This window comes from Salmo salar, chromosome ssa03 (assembly GCF_905237065.1).
Source record: "Salmo salar chromosome ssa03, Ssal_v3.1, whole genome shotgun sequence".
Lineage (NCBI taxonomy): Eukaryota > Metazoa > Chordata > Actinopteri > Salmoniformes > Salmonidae > Salmo > Salmo salar.
In genome coordinates this window covers 29252155-29264640 of record NC_059444.1, presented here as the reverse complement: position 1 = coordinate 29264640, position 12486 = coordinate 29252155, and the positions used below count along the sequence as shown (strand labels likewise).

The window sequence follows — 12486 nt, the reverse complement described above, 5'->3', positions numbered from 1 at the left end:
CTTCTTCATGTATTGCACTTTCCCTTATCAACCTAGCACTGCACTACACATTCATTTGCCCACACCAAGTCGCCCAGAAATTAATTTGTGTGTAAGCCAATCAAAAAGAGCCAAGCTTGCCATGTTCAAAGTGCAAGACCTCGCCTGTGCAATTAGGCCCCCCACTGGCCGTCCAATTTATGCCTGATGGGTCTAGATCACACATTATATTGCTTCTCGTACGAGCCGTGAAAGACACAGGCAGGAGCCTTTGACACAAATGTGTTGGAGCTAAATGAAATGGGGAAGGAGGAGAAAAGAAAAGGAATAGACTGGATCCCTCTCTGCTGTTGGTGCTCTGATTATTCACTTCTAACTGTCTTATTTGGGGTGTTTTCTTGTTTCTTTCTCCATAGAAGAGGGTCTGAACCATGAGTGTAAGCTCTGCAGTCAGTCATTCGACTCGCCAGCCAAACTCCAATGCCACCTGATCGAGCACAGCTTCGAGGGCATGGGCGGCACCTTCAAGTGTCCTGTCTGCTTCACAGGTGAGTGTGTGTGTGTGTGTGTGTGTGTGTGTGTGTGTGTGTGTGTGTGTGTGTGTGTGTGTGTGTGTGTGTGTGTGTGTGTGTGTGTGTGTGTGTGTGTGTGTGTGTGTGTGTGTGTGTGTGTGTGTGTGTGTGTCTGTGTGTGTGTGTACGTGCATGTATGTATGCAAAGCCATGTTTCCATAAAGCTCATCATTTGTTTGAAATGGCAAATGGTTTTCTAAAGGAGTGGGGAAAGGTCAGAGAGGCAGGTCAGCCAAAGCTGAGAGTAGTTTACTGCATGCCACTTTTTATTTACTCAAATTGCCTCCAGACTGACACCTACAGACTGTCATGAGCAGAAACACACAGAGAGAGAGAGAGAGAGAGAGAGAGAGAGAGAGAGAGAGAGAGAGTGTGTCTGTGAAGTGAAGGAGGGAGAATGAAGTGCTAATTGTGGATGTCGGTGGTGCTGATAGCTGTAATGATCTCATCTGTCTGTGTGCGAGGAGGTGGAAGGACCATGCAGGACTCCCCCGGAGAGGATAACGCCCTCCTTTAGTATCAACAGGGTTAACTATCTCTATAATGAAATCTGCAAAGTCGTTAACTTGTCTTCCAGCTCCTCGCCACCCTTTTCCCCCCCCCTCTCTCAGCTCTTTAGCTGTACTCTTTCTCCCCCCTCTCTCAGCTCTTTAGCTGTACTCTTTCTCCCCCCTCTCTCAGCTCTTTAGCTGTACTCTTTCTCCCCCCTCTCTCAGCTCTTTAGCTGTACTCTTTCTCCCCCCTCTCTCAGCTCTTTAGCTGTACTCTTTCTCCCCCTCTCTCAGCTCTTTAGCTGTACTCTTTCTCCCCCCTCTCTCAGCTCTTTAGCTGTACTCTTTCTCCCCCCTCTCTCAGCTCTTTAGCTGTACTCTTTCTCCCCCTCTCTCAGCTCTTTAGCTGTACTCTTTCTCCCCCTCTCTCAGCTCTTTAGCTGTACTCTTTCTCCCCCTCTCTCAGCTCTTTAGCTGTACTCTTTCTCCCCCCTCTCTCAGCTCTTCAGCTGTACTCTTTCTCCCCCCTCTCTCAGCTCTTTAGTTACAGTGGCTTGCGAAAGTATTCATCCCCCTTGGCATTTTTCCTATTTTGTTGCCTTACAACCTGGAATTAAAATGTATTTTGGGGGGGGGGTTGTATCATTTGATTTACACAACATGCCTACCACTTTGAAGATACAAAATATTTTTTTATTGTGAAACAATCAAGAAATAAGACAAAAAAAATGAAATCTTGAGCGTACATAACTATTCACAGCCCCAAAGTCAATACTTTGTAGAGACACCTTTTGCAGCAATTACAGCTGCAAGTCTCTTGGGATATGTCGCTATAAGCTTGACACATCTAGCCACTGGGATTTTTGCCCATTCTTCAAGGCAAAACGGCTCCAGCTCCTTCAAATTGGATGGGTTCCGCTGGTGTACAGCAATATTTAAGTGATACCACAGATTCTCAATTGGATTGAGGTCTGGGATTTGACTAGGCCATTCCAAGACATTTAAATGTTTCCCCTTAAACCACTTGAGTGTTGCTTTAGTAGTATGCTTAGGGTCATTGTCCTGCTGGAAGGTAAACCTCTGTCCCAGTCTCAAATCTCTAGAAGACTGATACCGATTTCCCTCAAGAATTTCCCTGTATTTAGCGCCATCCATCATTCCTTCAATTCTGACCAGTTTCCCAGTCCCTGCCGATGAAAAACACCCCCACAGCATGATGCTGCCACCACCATACTTCACTGTGGGGATGGTGTTGTCAGGGTGATGAGAGGTGTTGGGTTTGTACCAGACATAGCGTTTTCCTTGATGGCCAAAAAGCTCAATTTAGTCTCATCTGACCAGAGTTCCTTCTCCATATGTTTGGGGAGTCTCCCACATACCTTTTGGCGAACACCAAATGTGTTTGCTTATTTTAATGAAGCAATGGCTTTTTTCTGGCCACTCTTCCGTAAAGCCCCGCTCTGTGGAGTGTACGTCTTAAAGTGGTCCTATGGACAGATACTCCAATCTCCGCTGTGGAGCTTTGCAGCTCCTTCAGGGTTATCTTTGGTCTCTTTGTTGCCTCTCTGATTAATGCCCTCCTTGCCTGGTCTGTGAGTTTTGGTGGGCGGCCCTCTCTTGGCAGGTTTGTTGTGGTCCCATATTCTTTCCATTTTTTAATAATGGATTTAATGGTGCTCCGTGGGATGTTCAAAGTTTCAGATATTTTTTTATACCCCAACCCTGATCTGTACTTCTCCACAACTTTGTCCCTGACCTGTTTGGAGAGCTCCTTGGTCTTCATGGTGCCACTTGCTTGGTGGTGCCCCTTGCTTAGTGGTGTTGCAGACTCTGGGGCCTTTCAGAACAGGTGTGTATATATACTGAGATCATGTGACAGATCATGTGACACTTAGATTGCACACAGGTGGACTTACTTCTGAAGGTAATTGGTTGCACCAGATCGTATTTAGGGTCTTCATAGCAAAGGGGGTGAATACATATGCACACACCACTTTTCAGTTTTTTATTTTTTATAATTTTTTGAAACAAGTCATTTTTTTCATTTCACTTCACCAATTTGGACTATTTTGTGTATGTCCATTACATGAAATCCAAATAAAAATCCATTTCAATTACAGGTGCAACAAAATTGGAAAAAAACGCCAAAGGGGGTGATACATTTGCAAGGCACTGTGTACTCTTTCTCCCCCCTCTCTCAGCTCTTTAGCTGTACTCTTTCTCCCCCCTCTCTCAGCTCTTTAGCTGTACTCTTTCTCCCCCCCACTCAGCTCTTTAGCTGTACTCTTTCTCCCCCCCACTCAGCTCTTTAGCTGTACTCTTTCTCCCCCCTCTCTCAGCTCTTTAGCTGTACTCTTTCTCCCCCCTCTCTCAGCTCTTTAGCTGTACTCTTTCTCCCCCCTCTCACAGCTCTTCAGCTGTACTCTTTCTCCCCCCTCTCTCAGCTCTTTAGCTGTACTCTTTCTCCCCCTCTCTCAGCTCTTTAGCTGTACTCTTTCTCCCCCCCACTCAGCTCTTTAGCTGTACTCTTTCTCCCCCCTCTCTCAGCTCTTTAGCTGTACTCTTTCTCCCCCTCTCTCAGCTCTTTAGCTGTACTCTTTCTCCCCCCTCTCAGCTCTTTAGCTGTACTCTTTCTCCCCCTCTCTCAGCTCTTTAGCTGTACTCTTTCTCCCCCTCTCTCAGCTCTTTAGCTGTACTCTTTCTCCCCCCCTCTCTCAGCTCTTTAGCTGTACTCTTTCCCCCCCTCTCTCAGCTCTTTAGCTGTACTCTTTCTCCCCCTCTCACAGCTCTTTCAGCTGTACTCTTTCTCCCCCTCTCTCAGCTCTTTAGCTGTACTCTTTCTCCCCCTCTCTCAGCTCTTTAGCTGTACTCTTTCTCCCCCCTCTCTCAGCTCTTTAGCTGTACTCTTTCTCCCCCCCACTCAGCTCTTTAGCTGTACTCTTTCTTTTCACTATTTTCCATTCCTCGGCTTTTTACTCACTTTACTCGTTTTTAGCTTTGTGTTATTAATAATTGTTTCATTACTTTTTTCTTCATGTAATTTTTTGGAAGTCTCATCGTTTTACTGGTTTCATCTTTTCCCTCCTCCTCTCTTCTTCGTTCGGTCTCCAGCTCTTCTCTTGTCCTATCGTCCAGCAGATCCTCACTCAGGGTCCTATCTCTCTCTTTTCCTCAGTCTTCTCCACCCCTCCTCTCATCCCCCTCGTCTCTCATTGCTGTTTGGCCTTATCTCTCTTTTAGCAGGAGCTTATTGATATTTCCCTCTCCCCCTCCTCCTTCCTCCCCCCACCAGGGTCATTCCGTTTAATATACAGAGCATGCTTTCTTCATATGAGCCTTTCTTCACCTGTAGCTTTGACAGACAGGTCGCCCCTTCTCCCTCTGCGTCCATATCGATCCCGGTGGCGGGTGCAGGAGAGGAAGGAAAGCAGAGAGAGAGAGAGAGAGAGTGAGAGAGCACCTTCAGGACAGTGGTGGTAGAGCAGACACACAGAGGTGGGGAACGGGGATAGATGGAGGATGGAAGTGGTGGACCATGGGGAGTATAGAGGGAGAGACTGAAAGGCCTGCTCCTGTTGAGGGAGGGAGGGAGGGAGGGAGGGAGGGAGGGAGGGAGGGAGGGAGGGAGGGAGGGAGGGAGGGAGGGAGGGAGGGAGGGAGGGAGGGAGGGAGGGAGGGAGGGAGGGAGGGAGGGAGGGAGCTGGGTTTCTCAGGCATTCTCTGGATAGGGAGAAATGGTTTGGAGGCGGTTTGTCTGTGAGACCCATTCTGTCCTTGAAAACATTTATCCCACTTAAAAGTCTGTATCTAAATGATCTATTTCCAGTCTACCCGGTGAACCATGTCTATGTGGGAGGGTCCAAGTGACTGTCAGTTGTTCCTCTGAGTTAATTACACTGTAGTCTGGTGGCGGTAGAGAACGGACAGAAGGACAGGCCATACAGGAGCTGGAAGAAAAACATAGATAGAAAGGAAGAAGAAGAAAACTTTGGGGAAAGCTACAGTGCAGCTCTGCAAATTGCAAGTTGTGAATGTAAGATGAAAGGATGAAGGGAGAGAAGAGAAGGAGAAGAGAGCTGGGGAACAGGAGGAGAGAAGAGGGGTCCATAAGCCCCTGGATGATGAGAGACAGCGAGAGAGAGTGAGGCTGACTCTCCCAGGAAAGCTTTGACAGGTTTCAGAAGTGGGGGAGCCTGCAGCTAGAAGTGTCTGCTCTGCCTGCACCCTTAGGAGCGGCTGCGAGGGGTTGCCAGGGAAAATGTGATTGGGAATATTATGAGGGTTAAGACAAAGAAAACAGAAGAAAGTGTTCAGGATGAATGTGTTTCCCCCCCTTATGTCACAGCAGGTAACTGAAAGTCACAAAACTCCAGGATGTTCTTTGTCTTTTTCTGACAATAGCAAGTTTATGACAAATAGGTGTATTAATTAGCTGGTCCTCCATGAACTGCCAGTCTCTTCCGTAACGATTTTAGAATGAGGTTTTAAAAAAAAAAGACATATACATATATTAAAAAAGCATCACAAAATGAAGTTAATTACCAACAATAACATAACATCAGTCTCAGAGCACTCACTCCTGTTGCTGCACATTTAAATCTGTATTATCATGAACTCCTGGGTGTGAAATGAAAAGAGAAGTAAATAGAACAGATAAATACATAAAAGAAAAAGATAAAAAGCAGGATCAACTTTTCCCCTATACAAACAGCTTAGCATTGGTGTTGTATGTGTAGAAAGGGAGAGAGAGATAGCCTGCAGAGAGCATCATCCACCCTGCCAAAATAAAGATGAGCTGGGGCCTGTGCTGGGGCCTGTAGTAAAGGAGACGTCTGCCATGGCGGAGGCCCCTGAGATCTAATCAGAGTGCTTAATATCCCCCACAGCCAGGAGACCTTGGCCCCTCCGCCCCGCCGCCCAGCCCAGACTGGCCCCAGCCCTGCTCAGCCTCATTCACTCAGTCGGCCTCCACTCACACAGCCAGAAAAGACCACAAAGTTGGATTCCTCGTATTCACGCGCTCTCTCTCTCTCTCTCTCTCTCTCTCGTACACACTTGTTTTTTCACTCGCTCTCCCTGTCATTCACTCTCTCTTTCTTGCTCTCTCCGTCTCTCTCTCTCTCTCTTTCTCTCGACAGACACTCTGCCTGCAATGCTTTCAGCTTTCATTGTACACTTATGCATGATGCCGGTGAATGAATGCTGAGTTATGCATTGATGCCCTAGCTGTGCCAAGCTGATGCAACTTGTGTCTTGTTCAGGGCCGCCGGAAAACGTGTGGCGAGGCGGCATTGCCACATCACTTTTCAATCAGGTGTGGCAGCGCCATACCACTTTTTATTTTATATTGAGTGTTCATTCACATCGAAGTGGCTTTTTGCATGTGTTGACCAATCAGATTCACGGAAATCGCAGGTCGCCTGGGCCAGGCACCACACACAAAGCTCAAGGCGTGCTCTCCACTTTTCTTCGGTATTTATTTAGCATGAAAACACATCACTCCCGACAGACAAACTCTCACGTAAGTGTAGCAGCCATTACACCTAAACATTAGCGATCTTGCATGCTGTATTTAAAAAAAGAAACTATTATTTTACCTTTATTTAACTAGGCAAGTCAGTTAAGAACAAATTCTTATTTTCAACGACAGCCTCGTTAACTGCCTCGTTCAGGAGCAGAACAACAGATTTGTACCTTGTCAGCTCAGGGATTTGAACTTGGAACCTTTCGGTTACTAGACCCAACACTCTAACCACTAGGCTACGCTGCCGCCCCATTGCATGGAAACTATAGTATTTTTCAGTCTAATCAACTGTAGGCTACTAACGACAGCAGCTGCATAGGCGGGTTGGTTGTGCGCAATTATGGGGCAAAACAAATAGGGTTGGCTTAGATTATTGACAACATGTAAACTATATTTTTCTCCAATATTTATTGATAACATAAATACATTTGCAAAATGAGCACTTGTTGTCTCTCGAATACGTAATTACAGTTGTTGGCTAGCTAACTAGCAATTCTTTTTGCCATATTAGCATTGACATGAAATCAAAAACACCTCAAAATAAACTTTAGCTGACTAGGCTACCTAGACGTTTTCTATCCAACTGGAAATGAATCAATAAACACAATAGCTGACAGACTGAGTTCATGTTTTATCAAGCCTACAGTTGCGTAGGGCAGGAAGAGTACACCGTGCAAACCTGCAAAAAGCTAACTCAGCCCCGTGAGTTTTATTGTCCAATCATGTTGCTTTCTCTATGTCTGTATAGGAAACCTCCCTAGACCTCCTTTAAAAATATAATTCATATTAACAAGTACAATGTTGCTGCAGCTTGACAGGGTTTTCATCCTTCCCAAGGCCAGGAGTTTTTTAAAACCATGTCACCTGGTTAGAAAAACTCTGGTCCCATCATACCCCATATTCAACCTTATTACAACAGATGAATCATGTCATACCGTATAAGGTCCGGGGTTTTACCTGGTTAGGTTACCAGATCAGGAAAAACTACGGGCCCCGACATGTTTTGTTTGGCCACACCACTCTGGGAACTGTGGTGACACCTCTGGTCTTGTTTGTAGTGGAATCAAAAGACATGTAACCATTGTGACATGAGGAGTAGGAGCTCACCTGAAAACTCCTTGTTGTGCTGTACTGTACTCTAGGTACATTGCCTTCAGAAAGTATTCATGCCCCTTGACTTATTCCACATTTTGTTATGTTACAGCCTGAATTCAAAATGGATTGAATAGATTTTTATTCTCACCCATCTACATACAACATCCCAGTGTAGATTTGGCCTTGTGTTTTAGGTTATTGTCCTGCTGAAAGGTGAGTTCATCTCCCAGTGTCTGTTGTAAAGCAGACTGAACCAGGTTTTCCTCTATGATTTTACCTGTGCTTAGCTCTATTCCGTTTCTTTTTTATCCTGTCCTTAACGATTACAAGCATACCCATAATATAATGCAGCCACCACAATGCTTGAAAATATGGAGAGTGGTACTCAGTAATGTGTTGTATTGGATTTGCCACAAACATAACCCTTTCTATTCAGGGCAAAAATGTAATTGCTTATTTTTTTTCAGTATTACTTTAGTGCCTTGTTGCAGACAGGATGCATGTTTTAGAATATTTTTTTTCTGTACAGGCTTCCTTCTTTTCACTCTGTCAATTAGGTTTGTATTGTGGCGTAACCACATTGTTGTTGATCCATCCTCAGTTTTCTCCTATCACAGCATTAAACTCTGTACTGTTTTAAAGTCACCATTGGCCTCAAGGTGAAATCTCTGAACATTTTCCTTCCTCTCCGGCACTGAGTTAGGAAGGACACCTGTATCTGTGTAGTGACTGGGTGTATTGATACACCATCCAATGTGTAATTAATAACTTCAACATGCTCAAAGGGATATTCAATGTCTGCGATTAAGTGTTTTACCATCTACCAATAGATGCCCTTCTTTGCGAGGCATTGGAAAACCTCCCTGGTCTTTGTGGTTGAATCTGTGTTTGACATTCACTGCTTGACTGAGAGACCTTACAGATAATTATATGTGTGGGGTACAGAGATGAGGTAGTCATTCAAAAATCATGTTAAACTCTATTATTGCACACAGAGTAAGTCCATGCAACTTATTATGTTACTTGTTAAGCACATTTTTACTCCTGAACTTATTTGGACTTGCCATAACAAAGAGGTTGAATACTTATTGACTCAAGACATTTCAACTTTCCATTTTGTATTATTTTGTAAAAATGTCAAAATACTTTATTCCACTTTGACATTATGGCTATAGTGTGTAGGCCAGTGACCAAAAAAATATCTATTTAATCCACTTTAAATTCAGGCTGTAACACAACAAAATGTAGAAAAAGTCAAGGGGTGTGAATACTTTCTGAAGGCACTGTAGATGTACTGTAGGATTTGCAACCCATCCTCCAGATGAAAACGTCTCCAGGGCACAATGTTTGCAGGCGAGAGAAAACATGCTGTCTTGTTTTGCTGTAGTGATTTCTCTACCTCTCAGTCCAAGACAAAATGACAGCACACTGTTGTTGGTTTGACATGTTTCTATGCAGAGCAAACAGACAAAACAACACCTATATATACCAAAGTATGTCGACAACCCTTCAAATTAGTGGCTTCAGCTATTTCAGTAACACCTGTTGTTGACAGGTGTATAAAATCGAGCACACAGCCATGCAATCTCCATAGACAGCATTGGCAGTAGAATGGACTTACTGAAGAGCTCAGTGACTTTCAACGTGGCACCGTCAGAGGATGCCACCTTTCCAACAAGTCAGTTTGTTAAATTTCGCCCTGCTAGAGCTGCCCCGGTCAACTGTAAGTGATGTTATTGTGAATTTGAAACGTCTAGGAGCAAGAACGGCTCAGCCACGAAGTGGTAGGCCACACAACTCACAGAATGAGACCGCCGAGTGCTGAAGCGCGTAGCGTGTAAAAATGTCTGTCCTCGGTTGCAACACTCACTACTGAATTCCAAACTGCCTCTAGAAGCACGTCAGCACAAGAACTGTTCATCGCGAGCTTCATAAAATGGGTTTCCATGGCCGAGCAGCCACACACAAGCCTAAGATCACCATGCACAATGCCAAGCGTTGACTGGAGTGGTGTAAAGCTCACCGCCATTGGAATCGGGAGCAGTGAAAATGTGTTCTCTGGAGTGATGAATCACGCTTCACCATCTGGCAGTTCGATGGACCAATCTGGGTTTGGCAGATGCCAGGAGAACGCTACCTGACCGAATGCATAGTGCCAACTGTAAAGTTTGGTTGAGAAGGAATAATGGTCTCGGGCTGATTTTTATGGTTCGGGCTATACCACTTAGTTCCAGTGAAGGGAAATCTTAACGCTACAGCATACAATGACATTCTACATGATTCTGTGCTTCCAACTTTGTGGCAACAATTTAGGGAAAGCCCTTTCCTGTTTCAGCATGGCAATGCCCCCGTGCACAAAGTGAGGTCCATGCAGAAATTGTTTGTCGAGATCGGTGTGGAAGAACTTGACTGGCATGCACAGAGCCCTGACCTCAACTCCATCCAACACCTTTGGGATGAATTGGAACGCCGACTGCGAGCCAGGCCTAATCGCCCAACATCAGTGCCCGACCTCACTAATGCTCTTGTGGCTGAATGGAAGCAATTCCCCACAGCAATGTTCCCACATCTAGTGGAAAGCCTTCGCAGAAGAGTGGAGGATGTTATAGCAGCAGAGGGGGGGACCAACTCCATATGAATGCCCATGATTTGGGAATGAGATGTTCGACGAGCAGATGTCCACATAGTGTATGTCTGCTTGCCTACTTTCTTTTTCCTAAAATATGTGAAAAACACAAACAAAGGCGCAATCATTGTAGCCTCTAAGCATGAAGCAGTTATATATTTCCAGCTTTGGATGGCCTTGTGTTGTACTTAACCTTGGGATGAAACAAAGCTGTTGTGAATAGAACATCCAGCTAGAACACTCTGATCATTTCTTTTCAGAAGTGGGCTATAACCCATAATCATAGCCATAGCGTTGTTTGTTTGTTCATTAGTGTGAGTATGTTCATTTCCGTGTTCAACACTGTGTTTAGTTTAGTCGTGTTCCACGGGCAGCTGTCACTGCGATATTAGTAGTCTGTGAGTGTCTGTCACTCTGGATGCGAAACGCTAGCTGCTGATATAAACTTTTATTTCTCAGGTCAGGAGCGTACGTGGCGGCCATCTGGGCAGCCGTCTGCCGTAGCTAAGTGAACCTCGGGCATATACAGCTCAATAATTAATATCAGCTCTCCCAGTTGATTTTGGGACATGTTGATGTTGCCGAGCTCCCCGTGCGCTGCAGTAGCGCTCCCATCAGAGGCGATAGAGCTGCAGCAACCCCAAAGTGCTCTCGTATAGACACCTCACCTTTAGCGGCTGCTTTTCACTCCCCTCCCTGCGGCTCTCAGCCCAGGCGGCGCATGCATTAATAGAAAAGTTATTTTGTCTCTTTAAGAAATTCAAATGAAGCCCAGCCCCACATGGTCACTTTTCGGGAGCGTCCAGACCTCAGAGAGTAGACAGCCGTAACATACGTCCTTATAGCACAGACTTCTGGGATAACAAACGGCATGTTTGAAGTGCTCTTCGTTGAACACAGAGATAGAGAGACATACACACACACACCGGCTCGCACACCGAGAGAGAGAGACGTACACACGTACACACACGCACGTCTCCCTAGTATACTGTGCCAACGTGGACTATCTATGGCTTAATAAAAGCACAAATGCATAGTATAGATTTATATTTTGTAAGTGCGCGTGTGTGCGTGTGTGTGTGTGTGTGTGTGTTTATATCATAGCGACTGTAGTCTGAGTGTGCATAAATAAATAGTGCCTCTGCATGAATATTTATATTGTCAATATCATTAGCGATGTAGCGTAATGGAGGCCATGTTTTGCACTTGAAGCCATGCCAATTTCTTCTGTGGTTGTTTATTTTCTGGCTTGTTGTCCCAACAAGTAGTTCTAAATAAAGATCCTCATTATTCTCATAACATTATGCACTCATTCCCTGTACCATAGTAGGACGGCCGGGTATGACCGCTGTTAAAACCCCCAATTATGTGTCAGATATTAAAGTTGCCTTTTTTTGTTGTCTTAATTACTGACATCATAATCATGTCTTTTTATTGTCAGTACAACACATTCATTTGCCCGTATTTAGCATCTATTGTCGTTGCCCTTAACCAATATATGTCGGCTGTATAGCAATTACTTTCTCTTCTTTGTTTCTATGTTTCTTATTTAGCCTATATCATTGCGGATTATTCCGCATTTACCCTTATATTCTGATAGCTCCATTTATTCCAAGCAAAATGTCTGATATTTTACTCAAAGAAGATACTCTCTTCTCTCTCTCTCTCTCTCTCTCTTCTCTCTCTCTTCTCTCTCTCTTCTCTCTCTTCTCTCTCTCTTCTCTCTCTCTTCTCTCTCTTCTCTATCTCTGTAGTATTTGTCCAGGCCAGTAAGCTCCAGCAGCACATCTTCTCAGCCCATGGCCAGGAGGATAAGATATACGACTGCTCCCAGTGCCCACAGAAGTTCTTCTTCCAGACAGAGCTACAGGTGAGCCCAAACACAGGCCAGGTAGCGGTCACCACCACCATCAAGCACACACATAAACCTATACACACACTCGTGTGCGTGTACGCATGAGCACGCAAACGCCCACGCAGGCACACACATATTTCATTTCGCCTACTCTCTGTCCCGGTTGGGATGGGAGACTCCGACGGAATTAGTCCTGTTGGTTTCCAAGCTAATTTGTGATCAACCGATACACAATGATTTGATTTGCTTATTAGACCTAAAATATCTGGAATTAGAAGGATTAGGGGAATGTGCTTTTTGGGGAGTAATTACTGTATAGAGGCCGAAACACAGTTCAGTCAATA

At 44.9% G+C, this 12486-nt stretch overlaps 1 protein-coding gene across 7 annotated transcripts in view; it reads left to right on the top strand.

The window, feature by feature from the left end:
* The window catches only part of LOC106599680 (zinc finger protein 521), a 146197-nt gene that overhangs the window by 116593 nt on the left and 17118 nt on the right, over positions 1–12486 (top strand). For 5 of the 7 annotated variants that reach the window (XM_014190971.2, XM_014190973.2, XM_014190967.2 and 2 more), the window contains 2 exons: positions 396–527; positions 12042–12157. In XM_014190971.2, the coding sequence (XP_014046446.1) occupies positions 396–527; positions 12042–12157 (248 nt within the window). The remainder of the gene's footprint in view (positions 1–395; positions 528–12041; positions 12158–12486) is intronic. The other 2 variants (XM_045714713.1, XM_014190970.2) reach the window with 1 other exon arrangement.